Genomic DNA, 23,557 nt, shown 5'->3' with positions numbered 1-23,557 from the left:
TAAGAAAGAGCTTAAAATCTTTTAATATCATTTACGCACGCCTAGTTCATCAAGTCCCCACTTAGCAATCCAATCTCTTTTCTGACCATGACCTTCCAACCCAACCACACTTCATGCTCCACCCAACTCTTGGCCTTGTCCATGCAGTGTCCTCTTTCACCTCTGTGTCTTCACAGTGCTTTGCTTTCCAACTGCGATAATTTTCAGAACAGCCCTCACTCCAACTCTCTTCACCTGTGTAACTTCTGCTAATGACCTACTTCGCAACTGAGATGACACTCCCTGTAGGAGGACACCCTTGCTCTTCCAAGTCTGAATTAAAAGGTTTTATTTGGCATCCTTACCTCGTCATAGGACTTACAACACTGCCTATTTATTTGCTGTTATAAAGATATAACCTCTTTATAATAAAGAATATGTCTAACTTGCTTCCTAATTGACACCAAGGCTGGCACATTGTCGATGTTGAAGACCTATTTGGAAAATAAATTTTTACATGAAAAATAACGGTTACCCTATGTGATATATATAACTTCAATATACTGGTATATCATCTAGAGAAATATTAGAAGCTGAAAGAAATATTTTAATGTTCCATATACCCATTTGGAATATCGATTGAGATCTTAGAAACCAACTTAGACTTATATAACATGGAAAGGTACATATGTAGGACCTAATTGCTTTTTTTCTTAGCCTGAAAATGACTGCTTCAGGTTTTTTGTTGATACCTAATAATTATACATATCTATGGGGCACATGTGATATTTTGAAACAAACATACAATGTGTAATGATCAAATCAGGGTAATTAGGATATTCATCACCTCCAACATTTATCATTTCTTTGTGTTGGAAACATTCCAAATCTTCTCTTCTAGCTGTTTTGAAATATACGATAAATTATATCACCCTATTGTGCTATCAAACACTAGAACTTATTCCTTCTATCTAACTGTATTTTTTTTATTTTTTAAATTTTCTATTATTTCTTCTTCCATTATATTTAAATGTAGAACATTCTCTCTAAACTGAAGATTTACCAAGTATTTATGCTATTTTTAAAGTTTTTTAGGGGAGTGAATTTTAACATTTGTTTCTGTTTGCTCTTTAATCCCTCTGAAACTTGTTTTGTTATATGCATGGAGTAAAGATCTATATTATTTTATTCCTCTTCAGGTGGCTATCTAATTATCCATCAGTGTTTTTTAAATTATTGTATCCTTCCCTACTGATTAATCTTGACCACATATATCATCTATGTTCAGATTTGGGATTTTTTTTCTCCTATTGATCTACATTAATACCAGACTGTTCTGTATCATCAGTCAGTCCCCAACTTTTTCGGCACCAGGGACTGGTTTCATGGAAGACAATTTTTCCACAGACTGGGGGAGAGGGGGATAGTTTGGGGATGATTCAAGCACATTACATGTATTATGCAGTCAAACCTTTCTGCTGATGATAATCTGTATTTGTGGCTGCTACCTGCAGCTAACTTCACTGCCTCAGCTCCACCTCAGATCATCAGGCATTAGATTCTCACAAAGAGCGTATGCGCAGTTTACAGTAAGCTTCGTGCTCCTATGAGAATCTAATGCTGCCCACCGATCTGACAGGTGATGGAGCTTATGCCGTGATTCAGGTAATGGGGAGTGGCTGTAAATACAGATGAAGCTTTGCTTGCTAGCCCACTACTCACCTCCTGTTAGGTGCAGCCTGGTTCCTGATAGACCACAGACCGATACCTGTCTGCAGCCCGGGGATTGGGTACCGCAGTTCTATGTATTGCAGGCTTTTAATACCTGATAATATCAGCCCTCTTTCCCCAGCCTTTTTCAAAATGCTGCTAGTTATTTTTACTTGTGTTTTCCAGATGAATGTTTGAATCATTTACAGTAGTATTCTGGTTTATGTTTGAAAACTAAGATGAAGAAATTTAGTTTCTTATTATTTTGATTCTGAGAAATATTGACGTAGTATGTGGCAAAATGATATTAACTATCATTTCCAAACTAATGTGTGCCTCTAGCACAGTTTATTTTTCTACTTCCTTCAGTTCACTTACCACATATTTCCATATCTCTTTTGACAGCAAGTTCTGTTGTTGATACAAAGAACACTTAAATGTCAGTAATTCTCCATTTTATTAATTTTGTACATGCATACACAAAGAGTGCGATGCGCACCATCTGAGGGATGGACACGCTTGAAGCTCGGATTTGGTGGGGGGCCAAGGGCAACATATGTAACCTAAACATCTGTACCCCCATAATATGCTGAAATAAAAAGAAAAAAATAATTTAAAAAAAAGTCTATACATTTAAAATAGATTTAGACATTTATAGGATGTATAAATATATGCATAAATATGTAATACATTCATAAGTAATTTCCCTTCTTGACATAGCTCATGCTTCATGGTAAATTCACTAAAATTTAGTCAAAAATTTTGCTCTCTGCAATTTAGTTAAAATTAAATTATTTTATTTATAAGCTTTTTCCTCCTTTTGAACAATCTTATGGGAAAAAATTAAAATGACTTCCTATTTCCTTGCCTCAAGTCTTTTATAATTTGATTACATTTGTGTTTTTAGAGAAAATGTGTTTTATATTTACGTATTTTTTAAAAGCAACTCTTAAATGTCCAATATTGGCACCATAAGCCATGGACTGATGAATCCATTAAAGTTCTTAGGAATTTCCTGAAGGGTACACTTATTTGTATAAGAACAGTATAGGCTGTCTTAGATTTATAGGCATGATAATGCATGCAGTAAAAATGTGGTAGATTAAATATGTAAATTGGCTAATGTTATTAATGTGTAATAATTAAACTACACTACATTGAAACAGCATTTCCAAACATACATCAGTCATGATATCAACATATTATCCTGACGACCAAAGTTGCAAAGCTGTCATTATTTTTTAACACTCCTTTATTATATTGTTTAACTTCTGTTTTAGAAAGGCTTTCTGATATTTTCTATTTAAAGTCTTAATTTCATCCATAAATTCTGTCTTTTATATAACAGTAGGCATCTAGCCTTTGCTTAAAAGCCTCAATCTCTCACTCCCCTTCCCTTTTTTGTTTTTTAGATGGCTTTGATTGTTAAAAAGTGTTCCTCTTATTGAGTTGAAATCTGATATCTTTTGCTCTAAGAATGTTCCTTTTTCTGCTCTGTAGCTAAACAGAAACTCTTTCTTACCTTTTATGATTATTAATATGTCAGAGGGCAGCCATTATGGTCCCTCGAAGTCTTCTCTTCCCCATTCTGGGAAGACTCTTCTGAATTCTTATAAAGTTGGTGACAGCTTTAAAGAAAATGTGCAGTCACTAAATAAGTACAGTATGCCAAGTGTTTCCTGACCATCACTGGAAGGGGGACCTACTTGACAAAATGGCATTTCATAGCTCCTTTTTGAGTTTTCAGAGCACTCACTTACGTGAACTGGAATTTACATTCTGTAAATCATCTTATTTTCTTTTAGTTATTAGTAATTTGAACACATTTACCTTAGCTACATCCAAGGATTTTTCCTTGCTACTCTCAAATAGATTGCCTGGCAAATAACATTTCTTCTTTTTAGCACCACAAAAGAGTTCCTTTAAACTGCTTTACTAACTTGTAGCCCTCCTGACCAGACTCCAATCTTCTCTTCAGTAATCCCCTATCCTTTTTCTTCCTTGTGTCACACTGTTCTGATGCACTCATGTTTATGTTTGTAAATATTCTTAAGTAATTTTATTTCACATAAATCTTGCAAAGACCTCGTTCCATGGCAAGATAAGATCGTTGTCATCATTCTGCAGTTTTTAAATTAATCCTGTTTTAGACAATGACTAATTACTAATTGTTGACTTACTCTTTTATATGATTAGGTGATTAATTAGCCATGGGACTTCAATAAGTTGCTTAAGCTCTCTGTGCCTTGGGATCTTTTAATACTAAACAAAAGATTAGGTAGAATAATTTCTACAGTGCCTTCCTGCTCAAATTTATTATCTGAAAACTCATCTACAGACATCTGAATATTCTGCTAATGACATGGAGGTGAATACTCCAATTTTTCAAGGAGAGGAGGCTATTTTATTAATTCATTTTGTGAGGAAGAGACTTTAAAAAAGTTATTTGATGTTTACAACTTGATGTTATGAGATACATATAGATGGTAAAATGGTTACTATAGTGAAGCATATGAACATATCCATCATCTCACATCCTTTTTTTTTTTGTGCCAAGAGCAGCTAAAATCTACTTATTTAACAAAAATACCTGATACAATTTTATTAACTATAGCGCTCATGTTGTACATTAGTTCTTTAGATTTATTCATCCTACGTATCTGCTACTTTCTATCCTTTGAACTACACCTCCCCGTTTTCTTTTCCTCCCACCTGCTTGTGGAAACCACTGTTTTATTCTGTTTTTGGATATTTGACTTCCCCTCTTCTTTTTTTAGACCTGAAGGACATTATGATAAGTGAAATAAGCCAGACACAGAAAGAAAAATATTGTATGATCTCACTTATATGTGGAATTTAAAAAAAGAAGAGACATTTTTGAATGCCACAGAGAGAGTGAAATTTATAAATATAGCTTCCAGAGTTTATGTCTTTTCTTCAGGCCTTTTCCTGAAAGTTTGAAGAGAATGTGATTTTTATGAACCCTAGCGTAGGGCATTAGTTTTTTTTGTCAAAAACTTTATTGAAATTGAATGAAGATATAATGAAAGCTCATTTAAAAACTTAGGTGGAAAAAAAAAACTTAGGTGGTACTTTTCTAAAATAGAGAAATTATGTTTGATGAAGTTTAATGAATAAAAATGGTCAAATTCAGAAATTTCTCATGTGTAGGTAATTGTTTGGAAAATTGAATAATTGTTTACTGGAATTAGGTTAATGGTGCTTAAGAATGACTCGAAAGCATGTTATGTGGGGTTTATTAAGGATATTGTGCACGTGTTGCTTGCTTGCATGCATTTCTCTTGTGATTTACTAAAAAGGGAAACATATGCTTGAATAATGTTCCCATGCTGAGAGACTTAATTATTTTTCATGATGGGTTCCAGCTGAAAAGAAAATTTTTCACAAATTAGCAACAGGATAAATTTATACTGTCAGCTAGTACACTCTGCTAGCCTATGTCACTAAATGCTGCTTCTCTTCTGTACACCTTATAATGTGTGCCATCATGTCATAAGCATCTGCTACATTTTGGAAGAATGCCTCTTGAGAGAAATTAGGCATCATTCACCCAGTTAACATAAAGCTACATTTCTCAGGCTGAAGAGAATTCTCTGAAGCTAGCAACATCACATCTCTCTCTTTTTGTATTAACTGTTATTACCTGGAGACTAGAGTTATGTTACCTGGTATGGTAGCTGCTACCCACATGTGGTACTGAGTACTTAAAATATGTCTAATCTGAATTGAGATGTGCTTTATGTATAAGATATACACCAGGTTTCAAAGACTTAATACATATAAAAAAAGAATATGAACTATCTCATAATAATTTTATATTGATTACATGTTGAAATATTTTTATATAGGTTAAGTATGTCGTTAAAATTAATTTCATTTGGCTTTTTTCCTTTACTTTTTTAACTATTTATTAGAAAATTTAGATTGCATTAGTGGCTCACGTTATATTTTTCTTGGACAGCACTGATCCAGAGTGATTAGTTACTTGTAGATCAGAATAACTGTAAATATTAGTAGCCTCAAAATTTAACTTTGTATGTAGTATTTCTTAATTTTATAAATTTTGTGTGCTTTCTTCTGTTCCCCATGAGTATTGCTACTCCAACTGTGCGCTGATGTTGTTTTCTATGCCTGGATCAGCAAACACCTGCTCCCAAATCCTGCCCCATTGAGTTTACTGTGTGCTTACTTTAAGGTCTCCTGAAAATCTCAGACCATTCCGTGATACTATTCTTGCTTACTCCACATTGATTTCTCTCTTTTCTGAACTTATTTTGCATCTATAAAGTATATGAGAAAGCTAACACCTAACTATATTTTAAAGTCATCTCTAAAGGTGTTATGTGTTTCGTAGATTAGAAGCATTTTGGGAAGGGAGTAGCAAGACATAGGTTCTTCTGTTTTCTCTGAAATGATCATCTTCAGTACAACAACAAGCTGTCACTGAATAGTTGGTTAATGTTCCCTTCCTGAACTATAACTTTAGTCGTTCTTCAGCTTCCTAATGCCTTGAGAGATATTACCAATACCAAAAAACATACATTTATGGTTTATAATTATGATCTTTTGGTTAAGCCAATTTTAAGTGGTACTTTAGAGAAAGAGAAGTTATGACACTTCAATAAAAAACATGAAGGAAATTCACTATAGCATTTTTAAGCTTTATAATCTCCTTTGTACTTTTTATCTGTAATGTCTATCTTTTTACTTTAAAAAACATTCTTTGAATATTCAGGATGATGCTCGCCAACTCTTTGTGCTTGCTGGAGCTGCTGAGGAAGGCTTTATGACTGCAGAACTTGCTGGTGTTATAAAGAGATTGTGGAAAGATACTGGTGTACAAGCCTGTTTCAACAGATCCCGGGAGTACCAGCTTAATGATTCTGCAGCATAGTAAGTAATCATAACTTCGAACTAAACCGTCATGAGTAATTACTTGCAAGTCAAATATACTTCCAGGTCAATTTTATTGCAGAATTGGCTGACACATTCTTGTACAACTTAGGATATTCAGGATGACAATATTTGAAAACTTTCTGTCTTTTTTTATGTTTGTGGATGGCATTGCTGTTATTTCTTATGTGTTCAGTGTTGTCTCAAGAGACTCATTTTTATGTAATTTTAATTGAAACATGCAGAATGGGACTGTTTCCAGTATATTTCCAAGAAAATAATTGGAATTTCCCAAAATTTACTCTGAATTTAGGTATGTCTCTGATTTTGCTTGGAGCTAGCCAAATGAGAGAATAACTGATTAGAGTTTTTTTTCATTATACTAATGATGCCTGAGAAAAGAGGTACTTGCTCAATGATGGACACCTTAAGTAGGAATTTATTTTGAAGGGCTGCATGGTAATCCTAAGATTTTCTCACTAAGTAGAACAGCTCTGCACTTGAAAATTCTCAATCATGTTTGCCTTGTTGCATTAGACACTGTTTACTGATATTTAAGTACAGTTTTTGGAAAAAAATTTACCTTGATTTCCAGGCAGTGGCCCCAGAAAGTTTGCAAAGCAAGCTATGATAAAACCTAATCAGGGAGCTTTCTGTTTGGTAATCTACATAGAATTTTAAAAAATCAAATGTTTATTTCCATAATTTGATACACATTCTCAAAAATGTCAGATAAGATATGTGTAGCATTATTTGGTCTTTAAAACATATGCTGTGCATTTATATTATTTTCCAACAGTGTTCCATTTTCTTGACAGAGAGCTGTTGGCTCTTAGGGACACAAGTAAGGATTAGATAGAATATTACTGGTATTGGAAGGTCTAGGTAAATGTATGCACTTTGCCACAGTGAAGAAAACAAATGGAGTATGGTTACTGAGGACCTAATTATCTTAAGATACATTATTTATTGAATGTCAGAGTAGGCACTATGTATTGCATGATTTAGTGTGAGTGAATAATCATACACATTGTATCACCCACGGCAATCTTTATGAACATACATTTCGTACTCTACATTTCATACTTGTATAAATCATATGTATTATTACATACGTGGTTTATATATATATATAACTTACTCATAATGAATATATAGCCCATTCCTCCAACTGATACTATCACTTCTACGAGGAAATATTCTTTTACCCACTGAGTACTCATAACGTCATGTACTTTTCCTTCAGATTTACATTTATTTTGAGGTTATTTGATTCATATTTACGTTCTGACTCTTTGATTATTTTCTATCTTTGCCACTACACTGTAAGTTCAGTAATGTCTGTTTTTGCCTGATGGTATATCCCCATATAGTCATCTCTCAATATGATATTGTTTAATAATGAATGAATTAATAAACAAGACTTCACAGAGGTTAAAAGAGAAATTAGGAAAATTACTTAGAGGAAGAACACAACACTTAAGATATAATATTTACTTTGGCACCACTGTAGCATTTGCAGAGATATTTAAATAGGAATCACTATTGTAGTGAGAAGATTATTCTGAGCTGAGCCCAGCACAAAGAGCTACTTCAGTAATTAAGGGGTGCTACTTGGTGATGGTAGGTTCAAGTCCTCTTCCTCAGTGTTTGGGAGGGACTTCTAGACTCCCTCAGTCTCTTGACCAAGACCCTCTCTCCTGTGCATACTACTTGGAAATACATTGAGAAAAATGTGTTGCTTCAGCTTCCCATTATTTCGTTTCTAGTAATTCTGACCTTAAGATGGAATAATGCAGCCATTTTTTAAGAATGAAGGAAGTGATAGAAACCTTCTTCTCCATATTGGTTAAAAAGCATCTTGATTTCTGAGTTCCTGAGTTGGTGGGTTGCTCTCAGGTTGCTCATTAGGACTTTGATCATTTAAAACAATTGGATTTTTCACAGTACAGTTTTTTTTCCTTTTTTGTCTTGTCGAGATATAAATATGTATTATTTTTAGAGACTATCAGAACTATGGCATTTTTAAGCAAGAGAATCTATCTGTGAGTAACTAGAGCGTGTTTTAAATCAGTTACTCACTATTTTAAAGGGATAATCAGTAAAATCTTGTCATGGCTTGTTTTACTTGTTTATTAAATCCAGTTTTATTACAGTAAAATGTTATGTATGTAGAATTAAAAGCACAGATAAAGTATAGGGAGATTATCACCAACGTGATAATAAAATTCTCTTAAATTCAGTAAATAATAGGTAACTCAAACTATCATCTCTCTGTGTATTTTAGTATCAACACCACTACATACACTTGACTGTCTGAAACATTTTTTGTTACTAATTTAGTATTTGGATAGTTTTCCAACTCTATCCCCAACAAATCAAAGAAATTGAGCTCCTTTTGTTTGCAAGACCAGGTTCTAAATGGCCAAACAACAGTTTCAGAGGGTAAAATCAATTTAAAATTTCAATAGTTGGCACCTCTCTATTACCTACATACATGTTCTAAATTATTGGTCATGTTACTACTCTAGTATTACAGAATGTACAGTGATGCTCCCCACATCCAGCTTACCTTAGGACTGATTTCAGACTCCTCATTTTAGGTTGCACATAACTTACTAGTGGCCTTACTCTCTAAGAAAGAAGGTGTGACTATTTTTGACTCTATGCTGACTTACAGCTTCTCCTAGTAGCAGTAACATTCCCTTTTTTCTGTTCCGTTATTTATGTTTCTCTTTGTACCCCTCACTATTAGTGAATCCTCCTTTAATCATATGGGTCCACATTAATCTCTCCATACCTGGACTTGTTGTGAATTACTGACTCTACCTTATAATTTAACAAAAAATAATTTACATTGAATGGTATGATACCATTATATTTTTATATCACAACATATTTAGCATCACTGGCAGAAAGTATTAGATGAGTGACTATTATGGGTATTGATTTAGAGAGCAGTAAAATGTAGAGTAAAGGAGCATGTACAGTGTTTTCCTGTATGTAACATAACACTGGTTGAAAAGAAACATCCCGTTCAGCCGTTGGTCAGGGATTTCCTCATTACTTGCTCAAAAATTAAGACTTTTAAAATCTTCAACAAAAGAGTGATGTCTGGAACACGGTGATGCCTAAAAACTGTAATAAAGAATTTTTAGAAACAAACTCATGTTGTGCATTAGTTTGGGTGTCTTTTAAAAAAGTTATTCTCTTTCCTTTGAATTACTAATCACTGTCCTTAAGAAACAGTGTACACATTTTAAAAATACTAAAAGAGCTTTGTGGCTGGAGGAGAATAGACATTTTAATTTTCACCGGGAGTTATATAAGATAAAAAAGGTTAAACTGGTTGTTTTATATCATTACACAGAAATTTAAAAACTTAGTGGTTTCAGAGTATTGCATGCATTGAAATGTGTTTTACTCTTTAAGATGATCTTTATTGACTATATTTACTGTTAACATATTGTTTTGCTTATATTTTTCAGCTATTTGAATGACTTGGACAGAATAGCACAACCAAATTATATCCCAACTCAACAAGATGTTCTCAGAACTAGAGTGAAAACTACAGGAATTGTTGAAACCCACTTTACTTTTAAAGATCTTCATTTTAAGTGAGTAACTTTGAAACATGATTTCTAAATTTAAAGTAAAACACATTGCTTTAGAAATAAAAGGTATAATAACAGTTTACAGCATTTTTACAGTTAGAAATTATAGTTCGAAGGAAGCTTTTCTTAGATGATTAGACAAAAGAATTTTGAAGTGAAAGAGGGCAAAAAGAAGCATTTTTAGGAAGAATATTTTTATTTTTATTCAAGAAAAAATAGCCAGGCAAATTCCTTTGCTATAGTTTTTACAGTGATTTAAACAAAAATAGTTTTTGGCTTCAATTTCTAAATAGAAAATACTCTCTAATATAGTGTGTTTCGGGAAAGTGTTGCCATTTATTTTTAGGTTAAAAGAGTTTTACTGATAGAACATATGCTTATTTATGGAAATGTTTTTTAAAAAAAGGGTGTACCTTTTTAAAATTTTTCATGAGAATTTTTATTCATAGGGAGCTGATGTTTGCACTTTTTCATGTTCATTTAATTGAAAGTGTACTGGATATTAACTTACTGAGGTCTGAGCAGACACACACTGAATTGTAGTCATTAGAAATGGAGGGGATCTTGGAGTTCATTTTGTCCAGTCCCCTCATTTTATAAGGAACCAGGCTCAGGCACGTTTAGTGAAACATTACATTCCAATGTGCAGAACTGCATTTCTCTTTTTCCAATAAATAACAGCCTTCAAGGTATGAGAAAAACTGTTAGACTTACAACCAAATGTAATATTTTGATTTTCAGATTCTTGTTTTATCTATACAGCCTTCCCTGTCAGTTACTTAATCTGTTTTACCCTTCCAGGTCATCTGCTACCTGATTTTAGGTATCATGACTTTCTTCTTCAAAATAATTTCACTGTTCACTCAATCAAAATTGCTGTTAATTGTGCATTACTATTCATCATTTCTAATCACCTTATTCTAGTTAATAACAATAAAATTATGGAAAAAGTGCTACTAAAACAAAACTTGTGTTTTCATAGAAATCTCAGAGGACTGTCGTGTTACTTGAGCTTAAAAAATACCCATTAAAAATAATTTACACGTATTTCTTTTTTCCCCCCTTAGTATTATTTGTTTTCGTATGTTGAAGCTAAAGAAAGGGGCTAGCAGAAGTTCTTTTTTAAAATCTGCTAGTTTGTCATAATTCAGATTCATTTAAATGTCACATTTTCTAAGTGCCAGTTAAGTGTTCAGCAGAAGGGACACCAAGCACAGAGCCCTTGAAGAGCTTGTGAAGGAGGCCCTTCTGAGTTGACGGTGCCTAATTTATATAAATATGATAGAGTCACATTATTCATACTACATTAAAACTCATGCATTTCCTACATTCCCTATACCATATAAATTTTCACTAATATTCTTGGAAGTAAAAATAATAAAAATACTAGAATTAAGTGCATTGTAGATATATAGGGGTTTTTTTCATTCTTATTAATTTTCTTAGTTTAACAGATAGGTTTTTTTGTTGTTGTTGTTGTTTTAACCCAACTAGGTTGTGATTGATTTTAAGGAAGATGCAGCTGCAGTCGTGGGTACTGGTTAGATGCCATCTCACTTCTGCAGAGCTTTATAGATATGTTGACTCAAACTGAGCACTCTCCAGTTGTCACTGCAGAAAATCAGATTAGTAAAGACATGTGTTTTATTTTTTGTGAAAATTTTTGTCATTTTCATACTCCATATTTTTCTGAGTTTTAATATTTTTTGTACTATGAGGAATTAGATAAATCATTTGTTATCTGCTTGTGATATATTTTTTTCAAGATTATGTTTAGTGGAGGTTTTTGGTTTCTTCATAGAAATTCAAGCTTCACAAGTCTGTGTTAACAATATCCCCTTAGCTTTTATCCTACTCCATTCCCACAATAACAAAAAAGTAGAATGAATAGAAGATAAAAAAGCAAAAATAATAAACTGTTAAATGATTCTTAGTTTGTCAAAAAGTAATTTATCTGCATATGGTTTGCAAAGGGAGTATCCTATATTGTTAGTGAAATTATTTTTCCTTTTACTTTGATTAAAAATTATACGATTCAAGATAATAATTCTAAATAAACCTTTAATATGAATTACGAATTTTTGTTTGTAATGCTCTGAAACAGTAATGATAATAAAGCAGAATTTCCAAAAGCATCTTGAAAAAAGCTTCCTAGTCAGAGATAATTATCAGTTCACCTGATAAAGAAAGTTAACTGTTACAAATTGTGAGCACAGTTAAATGTATGCAACGATAGCTCTGATTGCTTCTCCTAAGTATTTTAAGCATAGTATATCTGTTACTATCATTTGTGACTAATTTATCACTGGTTTATGTAATTGAATTTCTGGAGAACTAAAGTTTAATTTCAATTTTCCATGACCACCTCTCCTCAAGAAACAAACATTGCCCTGCTTTCTTAAACAAAGATATAGATTATAATTTAGTTTATCTGGCAACATTAACATTATGCTTTAGTATATGGTATGGTTTTGCATATACTTTTAATTTTTTTCTGTTTTCATTTTTTCGTAAGCTCTCAGTGGACATTTTTTGCTACTGATATTATCTTTTATTGAAATCACTTGCCTTCTTTCAGTCTGCTCGCTACTACATCTAGAATATTAAATGACGTGTCTGATCTGAGGACTACTGTCATATTTATCTTAAAAGTGTGAAGTGATTTTAATCATAGATAAGCATACTGTTAGAATGAGACTTTAAACTTTTAAACCTAGTGTACTTTAGATTCTGATTTTTTTTTTTGTTTACTTTGTTTTGATAACCGTGTTCTAAAGCAAACTTAAATTATATTTAGTTAATGGCTTATAGTACTTCCACGTTATCTGTGGAGATACATTCCAAGACCTTGGGTGGATTTCTGAAATCACTGATAGTAATGACTCCTATATGCACACACAAACTATGTTTGTTCCTATACATACATACCTATGATAAAGTTTACTTTATAAATTAGGCACAGTAAGAGACTAACAGTAATTACTACTAATAAAATAGAACAGTTATAACAATATACTGTAATAAAAGTTATGTGAATGTTGTCTATGTCTCTCAAAATATTGTAAGTATTTTCAGACCATGGTTGACTGCAGGTAACTGAAACTGCAGAAAGTGAAACCATGGAAGAGGGGGCTGGGGGGAGGGACTATTGTATTTCTAACCTGTATAATCTGAGGAGAAAATTCATGGAGTTGGGGTTAGCAAGTAAGTGTTCTAGACCTAATTTCCTCTTTTAATTAGTTTAGCAAACTTGGTTAAAATTCTTAACAGAGAGACTATTGCAATCTTGCCCTTTATCACAGGCTTAAAGATAAAATGAGTTATTGCCTATAAAAAATGTTACAAAGGTGAGAACTCTGTAAATGATAATAAATGGCAATGGCAAATGTTAAATCAGTTATTTGGTACTTAAGGCAATCTGACTGTATAAAATTCCCTTTTAATCTTGATTAGATGGATTCTTAAACATTTATTTCCAGAGCACACTTATCACTTCCAGCCTAGGTTTTCAAAATTGTCATTTCAACAGCATTCAGTAAAACTGACTCTCATCATGATCTTCCAGGAAGTCCATTTGTCTTACTCCATTTAAACTCCTTGGATGACATAGAATTTCAAAGGATATATTTAGTTACTGTTTTCATTTGCTGACTTAAAGATAAACACAGGTTTGTTAGGAACTTCGGATAAACTTTGTCTTAGTTTGGATTTGAATTCTGTTAAATTACTATCATCGCTAACATATAGTTCAACCTTTGCTTTTTCCATGTTAAATGAATCTCAGATGAATGAGTGCAGAAATGCTTATAGAATAATTCTTCTGGGAACTCTCAAGTGTGGTCATCATTTTGTAGTTTTGTGTTTTGTGTTGTAATTCTTTGATTTTAACTGCTAAGTAAAATTTCAGTTTCACTTATCTTTTTGTACGATTGGTATTAAATTCAAAATGAGGCAATAGGATATTTTAAGAATTCATATTATCACCTCTGTGACTAGGCACTTAATGGCCAATGTCTCTGTGGAGTATTTGGCTTTAATTAAAGAATCAACAGTTTTATTTTACTATAATATTTTTGTCAGATATAAAGTATCCCTTCTACTATAAAATTATCATAAGACAAATTGTATTCGTTTTCTGTGGTAGTATAAATGCGTGATGGATTTTGGAATACAACATTGTATGTATGAGTTTGATAGCCACGTATGGTCAGATAGCTTTGTACTAGTCAGTTTTGGTCACAGTACTATTAGATCTTAGTCTAAGGATAAGTCAGCACCTCGTAGGATTTCCAGCATCTTCTTCCACTCCACCCTCCAAAAATCCCTTAAGAAAACTCAAATTCACTTCCTATTTGATGTTAGTCAAAAGTCTCATCTTTCCATATAAAGGAGAACATACCACATTTTTTGTTCTGTTTTTCTTAAAAATAGAAGCTCACAATTTAAAGAACAGTATATAAAATAATTAAGCGATTTTCTTTTGTCTGTTTGTGTGGAGCAGTGAACAATTAGTGTTTCTTCTAGGTATTATCTTCATCTAGTTTTTTCTCAATGCTAATAAACTGTTAAGCATAGTCTGATCATTTGTAATATCAGTTCTTCATCATTTTTGCTCCCTGGCTTACGGATTAATTCTCAAAAGGATTGGTCTCTAGACCAGTAACATCAGTATCTTCCACCTGGTGATTCTGAGTCTCACCAAAGTTTGAGAACCACTGGCTTAGACTAAAAGTCCTTTGTTTATGACCAATATACAAAACTAACCATCACAGATAGAGTAGGGATAGAGTGGGTTAGAGTAGGTTGGGTTGTTATTTTATATCTGTATTGGGTGGAGGGGATATATGTGACATTTAATCAGAGAAGTTATCTAAGATAGATTATCTTTTTGGTAAATTTATTTTCAAATTGTATTCCTAGAGAGTTTAACAGATGATTACCCAATTAAAATCATTTTATTTTCTTTTATTTTGTTCTTGTTTAATCTTTATTGCCAGCTTTCCTTTTTGTATCTTAACCATTTTGATTTGTTATGTGATAGAAACATTTTGTTATATAGCATACTTAAACTTAATGAACAATATACTAACTAAACCAAAAGAATGAAGACCTCTTAAGTGGTGATAAAAGTAACAATACTAGCTAATGTACTCAGATTCAGTTTATAGGCCAATACCGCTCTGTGGGGAAAATTCTTTTTGCCTGGGAATTAAATAGGGACTATTTTAATTAGTGTACCATCTAGATAAATGGAACCTTTAAAAATGTACCAGTTCACATAGTGTTTTCATTATATAAGTGGTTATTTCTAGGTTGCATAATGTAGTCAGTGCAAATTTAAACTTTTGTTTAACTTTATAAACTCTTACAAGAAAAAAAGAGGAAAAATCATTGTCTTTATATTCATTGATGTGTTACTACCTCATTCACTAACCTACAAAGGTTCATATCATATAAAAATTGAATTTTTTCACTCTCAATTTCAAGGCTATTCACTTGGGCCACCCATGTATTTCATATTTCAGTTCTCTCATTTTTTTCTATACCATGGTTTTATTTTTTTAAAGTAGGCAAACCTGTTTGCCCCATCTGAATTCGATTTGCTGGCCCTGTATTTTCTTACTTGGAATGGTTTCTCTTTTACATCATAGTCCTATTTATTGCTCTGAGAGAAAACACTGTTTTGTAGTAGGAAGAGAGAGGCCATGTCCTTGGCCTCTAATATTCTGTGACTATGGTAGATTGAATATGTGCTCTTTGACCTCTGGACTCCCCACTTGCTTTATGTGACTTCTTAGTGTTTACACATAGCGCAGTCTATTCATTTGTATTTGCTTTAACATTCTAAATATTCTCCTATGTTAGCGAATGTCTTGTTTTCTGAGGGTATTTTTGTTTTTGCTTTTGTTTCAGAGATACCCTCTATCCCCTCAATCAAAAATTTTAAAAAAGCCAGCAGACTTTTTTCCCCTTTGAGAAAGCCAATTTGTGACATTGTTTTCCTCCCATAAAGTCCTTGTCTCCTTTCCTCCCATCTTATGTTCATTCCCCCAGCTATCTGGAGCTTTTTTGTTAGCATTACAGAACTCCTCAGAGCTTTTGAACATTTAATGTGATGGCAACTCATTATTTTTCCTCTGACAGAATGTTCGATGTGGGTGGTCAGAGATCTGAGCGGAAGAAGTGGATTCATTGCTTCGAAGGAGTGACCGCCATCATCTTCTGTGTGGCTCTGAGTGACTATGACCTGGTTCTGGCTGAAGATGAAGAAATGGCAAGTGGAACCACTTTTAAGGGTTGAGCATAAAATATGAAGAGCTGGCAATGTTGCCAATGCTTTTTCTAAGAAAAATTCTTGAGGAATTCTTACTAATGCCTGAATTATTTGAAAGTTCACAGTCTTTCCTGTAACTTTTCTGTTTGCGTAAGAAAAGGGAAGTTTACTAAAGAAGCACAGATGGAGTTGGAGAAAAAGAAACACTGAGAGTCAATCTCACCTCAACCCTATAAGCTTAACTGTGCAGCAACCTTTTCTATATCTGGTATCTACATACCGAATGAAAATAAAGTTGGTTACATAGTTGCCTAAGGCTGATTTTACATCATTTGTTACTTCTGCCAGTTTAGTAATCTTTGATATATGTTATGCTTTGCTACTGCCATGTAATTTTAAGATGTGTTTCAATATACCATTAATCTGAGGGAAATATTTTTAAGTAGAAATTTATTTTTTAATTTCAGAATATTACAGGGGCACAAACACTTTGGTTACATGTATTGCCTTTGTACTGCCCAAGTCAGAGCTACAAGCATAGAAATTTAAAACTGTCATTTCAAATTAACTTTAGTACAAAGTGAGAAAAAAGAGGTAGAAATGCCAATTTTGTATTTTTAAAATCAAATATATTCAATTACAGTGTGGTAGACCACAGGGTCATTTCTCTCATTTCGGCACTAAAAAATGTATCCGTACCCTTTTTGAATGCACATCCTGCAAGGGCGGGAAACGGAATTGGAGGTCTCCTTCCCTAATATTTAGAGTTTGGGGCTAATTGAGTTTCAGCTTATTCAATTTAATTTATTAATCTTTAAAAACCTTCTACCTATCTTTTAATGGAAACTTAGATGAACTCTGTAACAATGACATTTCTTTTCAGATGTTCACACCAACGTGCCTAGATTATAACATCCTGCAGCAGGATGTGTCCAGGCACAGCACACGACACAGTGGACACTCAGCAAGTAATGGCTGAATGCAGAAAGTGATGAGTGATGGTTCGTCACTTGTCCGGCCTAAAGTGAAAGTGTGCTTGTTCTGAAATGGCAGAATTGTATTTTTGTGTTATCTTGTCAACTTTTCAAGAAACTCGGCTTAATTACCATTCTTGTTATTTTTTAAAATTATTTCTCAAAATCTTTGCTGTTACTAACAAATTGGTCTCGTTTTTTTTCTGTTGCAGAATCGAATGCATGAAAGCATGAAGTTGTTCGACAGCATATGTAACAACAAGTGGTTTACAGATACGTCTATTATACTTTTTCTAAACAAGAAGGATCTCTTCGAGGAAAAAATAAAAAAGAGCCCTCTCACTATATGCTATCCAGAATATGGAGGTATTTTACTTTCTGTAAATAACTTATTAAGTCATGTATTTCTAAGAAACTTTCCCCAAGGCAAGATTTCAGTTGTTGATTTGAATCTCTTGGCTTAGTAATTTTTATGCCTTTAAGGGATGTTGTTTATCAAGCTGCATTTGAGCACAGTTTCTTAAAATATGGATGAGATTACTGAAAATATTCATTTTATGGAAAAGCTATTAGATATCTTTCAGTGACTACTCCAGGTTTTCATAAATTTAAACAATTGGTTTGCTCATTCAGTTAACAGATCCTATGTCAGGTATTCTGTGACGTACAGTAAGACAGACATGTATCTGCTCAATGTCTGATGTCAAAGACAAACATACTAAAAAACAAAAAACAAGCAATAGCAGTAGAACATACTGCCAAAAAGGAACATGAACATTATTATCATAAGAGGAAAAATGAAGAAATCAGTGAGGCAGCTAACTCTTCCAGAGAGTTGGGAAAGTTTTCACAGGAAATCTAAACTTTAGTAATGATACTGTTAATAATGGTACTTTAATTTTACTACCATGAAAAATGCCCTGGAGTGAGAAAAGTAGACCTGAAGTACAGTCCTGGCTTTTTCATAATTAGCTATTTAATCTTGAACAAAACAGTTAATTTACCTAGGTCTCAGTACTCCATCTGCAAAATCGGGAGTTGGACTAAAACACTGGGTTTAGTTTAGTTTAGTTCCTTGGCGTACCTCGTGGTTGCTATAGAACAAGGTGGTGGAGGTGGGCATAGCTACTCCTCCCTCCCCGCCGCCCCTCACAATCCCTTTCTCATTAAAGCAGAGAAACTCACCTTTCATCTGTTTTACATATTGGGCTTCTGGAATAAAATTTTATGTTAGCAAAGAGAACTCTATGCCTTAAAAAAAAAAAAGAGGTCTTTTTGACTATCATTGGTTTATATTGTCTCTGAATCTAGATAGTCTGCAGAGTTTAGTTAGTTACTTACCCTTACTCCATCCTTCCTGTTTGAAAAAAAAAGGTCAGGAACTTGTTTCATTATAAACAAAACTTTAGGGTTGTATTGAGTAAATTGTACGATGAATATGAATATTTACTGCCATTTCACAGGCAATGTTAGGATAGTCCTGTGATGTCAGTGCTTGGATATCCCCACTCATGCAGAACACCTGTGAAAACACTGGGGCTTGATGAAGGCACGGAGCCCGATTCCGGACCCAAGTCCGTTGCGCCTCTGCTCCCAGGCCACTAACAACTAGGCTACATTTAATTAAATTCTCACTGGAACCAAGGGGAGAGGGTCCTTTGATAAATATAATCATGTTACTTATTATTACAGCCTTTTTTGTATACCGTGAAGTTACACTTCAGTTCAAAATTATTTCACGCTTAAAAACTTTTGCTTTCTTTTTGAAAGTCGTTGTATCCTAAGTCGCCCTATTCAGAAACATTTTTAGTGTTTTGTTAGGAATAAAATTATTTGTAACTGTAACTTCAAGATTGAAATTATGCAGAATCAAGGTGACTTGGTTCTTCCCTTACTTGAAACTCCGTTTCAGTTTATTTTTATCATTTCCTATGATGATAGCCATTTTGTACTAATTCATATCACCAGAGTGTCCCAAATGAGTCCATAAATATTGTCTACCTACAGGGACTTTAGAGCAGCCAATAATATACTTGTTAGCTCTTTCCTTGCCAGATGTAGAGTGTGTTCAAGAATTTTTGCTTATGTTATCAAGTTAATAAGAATGCCTGAGCTCAGAATCTTTGCACAAAAAGAATATTACATAATTCTTTCACATCTCTAGTGTTAAGATCATAATTTAAAATCTCTACTTCATGCCTTAAGTATTGATTCAGTTGCTTCTTGCTTCACCCCTAACTCTCAATTCCTATGACTATTGCTCCCTATAGAAGAACACTGTGTAGCCCGCCCCTGCTACTCACTTGATTTATCTCCTATCTCTGTCTGTTCCTGTCTCTTCCTCCTCCTCTTCTTTTTACAGTATATTGCCATTGCACCAGATTCCATATCACATTTCCTCTTCCCTGCCCCCACTTCACTGTCTTCTTTTCTTAAGACTTAAAATCAGATTGAGGAATGTTCATTCATTCATGTATCTTGTAGCTTTTGGAGTACAATAATCTACTTAGCTACCCAAAGTATACAGCAAATTGAGCTATTCACTCAGTGTAAACTATATCCTGAAAACATATATTTCATGGTTTCATGAGTGTCTGTGGACCAATAAGACATCGTTTATTGCTTTAGAATTTTGGAGCAACAACTTATTATGATTGAACAAAATAGAATTTTATTTTTAAACATATATGGTTGTTTGCTAGTGACATTAAAGAGTTAAAATGTAAACTTATTGAGAGACTGGTTTTATTACCTTTTTATCTCTAATATAACGAGTTCCATAATTTATGCTGTCATAGCATTTTAAGCACAACATCCTTATGGGTGTTTGTCACATTGTATTGTACAAAGAGTATGTGAGATATAAAAGGAAGATGGGGGCTGTGGAATGTGATATTTATTCTTCTAGTTTAGAAGACTTAACGCTGAAAAAGAATTGAAAACTCTGTAAAACAGTATAAGAAAAACTGAAATATAGAATGTTTCTATAGTATTTAAGAGGGGAAAACATTTTTAAGCAATGGAGAACCCATCTGGATTTGATTCATTAGGAAAAGTTACGTGGACTGCCAATTTTGAGCCAATGTGGAGGTAGTCAGAGACCTCAGCTGATGAAGTACAGCGAAGGGGCCGCACTGCAATACCACAGGTGGCGGTTTGCGTTTGGGATCCTCGTGACCTGGAGTGAGGCCCACATGTGGACTAGAGGATCTCAGAATGGCACTATAGAGCAGGCTGGGTAGTAGAGGACCTTGACAGCCTAGCAGAATGGATTACTACTGCAAAAGAGGAATGTAAACATTTTTTTTAAATGAACATTTTTTTCAACTATTATATGTACTATTACATTGTATATATTAATATATATTCCAATATTATGTATATACATGTACACACATATGTACATATACACACACGCCTTAGCATAAGTGTGAAGCTCATTAAGTTTTTAAAAGTGAGCATACCAATATCCACTACTCAGGTCAAGAAATAGAACATTTCCAGAACCCCAGGAGCCCCATCATACCTCCTCCCAGTCTTAACTAGTCAAACACTGCGTCCCCTCTGCCAGCCACCGAGTAATCATTATCTTGACTTTTGTCCTTATCAATTCATTTTGATTATTTTTCAAACATTGGTTGGATCATACAGTATATATTCTTTTTGTGCCTGGCTTCTTTTGTTCAACAGTATGTTCATGATATTCATCCATGTTACTGTATGTAGCAGTAGTACTTTGATTCTCATTCTGTATTACTGTATGTCAGCTCATCGTATGAATATATTAGAATTTATTAGCCAGCTACAATTGATAAACTTCTAGGTCGTTTCTTAAACTAAAAGTTAGTGCTGCTATTAACAATCTTTTTATGTCTGCTGGTGAACGTATACATGTATATAGTTCTATCAAGAGTACACCTAGATACTGAATTGTGGGGTCAGAGTATGCATGTGATTATCTTTAGATACTGCCAAACAGTTTCTGAAGCATTTGTACATAGAGGAAGTCTTTAGTCAATAACCTGAAAGCAGGAGTGTGTTGTTCACTTTATTGTAACCTCATAGCCATGAACTATGTTGTAGACCCTTGTAAAATTTTTGAATAAAGAAAAATGAGGGAGAAATGCCAGTTAATGTATATATAGGAAAAGGAATAAAAAATACTGATCAGCCTTCAGTCAACATTTCTTTATCCACCACTGGACAAGACCTGAAATAACATGCCACCGTCAGGCACCTGAAGTTCAGTGTTGGTGTGCAGAGGACAAGGGTTAAGAGAAAAAAGACGATCTGGCATTTGGAGACCAAGGCAGGAACAAAGACTGTGGCAAACATGGAATGCTATGGAAATGAGATTTTTTTTTTTTTTAATTTTAGGAATAACTTATAGTCATTAAAAGGTAATTAACATGGGGTATTTTTCATTTAGAAGAAATAGTATTTCCCATTCTAGAAGGGAAAACGCAGTTAAGGCATTCACATATTTTTATATATATAAAACTGGCTTTCGTGTTTTAAAGTCCATTTTGCTTAGTAGTATACTTATTATTTTAACTTTTTGCATTGTATTTCTTTCCTTTTCCCATCTCAGGATCAAACACATATGAAGAGGCAGCTGCATATATTCAGTGTCAGTTTGAAGACCTCAATAAAAGAAAGGACACAAAGGAAATATACACCCACTTCACATGTGCCACAGATACTAAGAATGTGCAATTTGTTTTTGATGCTGTAACAGATGTCATCATAAAAAATAATCTAAAAGATTGTGGTCTCTTCTAAGTTTTGCAGTTAACGGTAAAATGCATTTTCAAACCAAATGAGTACTTATATATGGATCTCTCTAGACTAGAGTCTTGCAGCAACACAGAATGTAGTATACAGCAAATGCATCTGGGATCTGACCAAAGTTGTTCTGTTTTGTTTTTTTAAGTGAAAGTAACAGGGGGACTGTTCTTAAATGTGAAAGATGGTCCTGTAGTGTGAAACCGAAGGACGGTGTTACAGCTGGGCTCTAGTATATTGATGATTTCTGTGTAAGTGTAAATATGCAAATGTATGTATACATGTATTTATGACTTTAGTTTCTCACATTACTTTTAGGTTTTAAGAGTGGCAACTTACAATTCTAGTGTGATGGCTTTGGAAATAACATAAATATTAAGTACCTTGTACTGAATGACAGACCATTACTATGTTTGCCAGTTTTAAACAGATTTATTTATGTTTGTGTCCTGTAAATTTTTAAGTACAGTAATTAATATTAGAAAACATTGCAGCCCTTATCTTGATTATATGTATACTTGTATTCATAAAAAGTGTTATTTGTACAAACATTGCACAGACTATTTTAATAACATGATTTGTTCTTTAAATTTAATGTGTTTTATTGAAAAGTTCTTAAAGAGGATGACTGTACCTGACTTTGGATCAATTATTTAAATTGTGTGCATTTTGATTTTTCTTTTACGAAAATAACAATTTGATTTTTACATAGATTCCACATTAGATTTGGTTTGAAAAACTAGAAGTCCAGATTTTTGAGGATATGCTCTCTAGACTTATAAACACTTAATTTTTATTCACTTTGTTTTCACTTTGAATTTTAATATTTGGCTAGTATTCATTCATTGCCTTAAAGGTGATATCAGATTAATTTTTATACATTTTAAATAACTACATTTTTATTTATAACTAAGTTTAGGTGGATCTTGAGAGGATTTTTGTGGGCAACACAAATGTCAGCATAATGAATTTTGAGACATTCATTTGTGTATTTCCTTTGGGAAGTCCCCTGTACCTAGCAAACATGATAGTTTCTTGTTTGGAAGATAACAAAAAAGATCTTTGAATATTCTGTTGCTGATGTAATGCAAGCTTTAAATTTATATATGTAACTAATTTCAAATTTAATTATCACATGATGTTAGAATTACTTTTTTCCCAAGATATTCAAATTCGTTCCACTTGCTCGAGTTTCTATTATTTCTTTTTAAATTATGCTATTATTTCTGAGAATAAAATGGACAATTACACTTAGAAAATGAGTAATAGTATTTAATAAAGTCAGTGATTGTATGCTCAATAAGTGT

The 23,557-nt window shown here is 33.3% G+C and overlaps 1 protein-coding gene across 2 annotated transcripts in view; it reads left to right on the top strand.

The window, feature by feature from the left end:
* Positions 1–22,955, top strand: part of GNAI1 (guanine nucleotide binding protein (G protein), alpha inhibiting activity polypeptide 1) — an 86,329-nt gene extending 63,374 nt beyond the window's left edge. The window contains exons 4-8 of one of the 2 annotated variants that reach the window (XM_012650355.1): positions 6,446–6,603; positions 10,092–10,220; positions 16,362–16,491; positions 17,678–17,831; positions 22,057–22,955. In XM_012650355.1, coding sequence (XP_012505809.1) covers positions 6,446–6,603; positions 10,092–10,220; positions 16,362–16,491; positions 17,678–17,831; positions 22,057–22,247 — 762 coding nt within the window. In that variant the 3' untranslated portion in view covers positions 22,248–22,955. The remainder of the gene's footprint in view (positions 1–6,445; positions 6,604–10,091; positions 10,221–16,361; positions 16,492–17,677; positions 17,832–22,056) is intronic. The other variant, XM_012650356.1, reaches the window with a different exon arrangement.
* The last annotated feature ends 602 nt before the right edge of the window (positions 22,956–23,557 follow it).

This window comes from Propithecus coquereli, unplaced genomic scaffold, assembly GCF_000956105.1.
Source record: "Propithecus coquereli isolate 6110/MARCELLA unplaced genomic scaffold, Pcoq_1.0 Scaffold32, whole genome shotgun sequence".
NCBI classification, from domain to species: domain Eukaryota; kingdom Metazoa; phylum Chordata; class Mammalia; order Primates; family Indriidae; genus Propithecus; species Propithecus coquereli.
The sequence above is the reverse complement of the archived record's forward strand: the minus strand, read 5'-3'. Positions and strand labels throughout refer to the sequence as shown.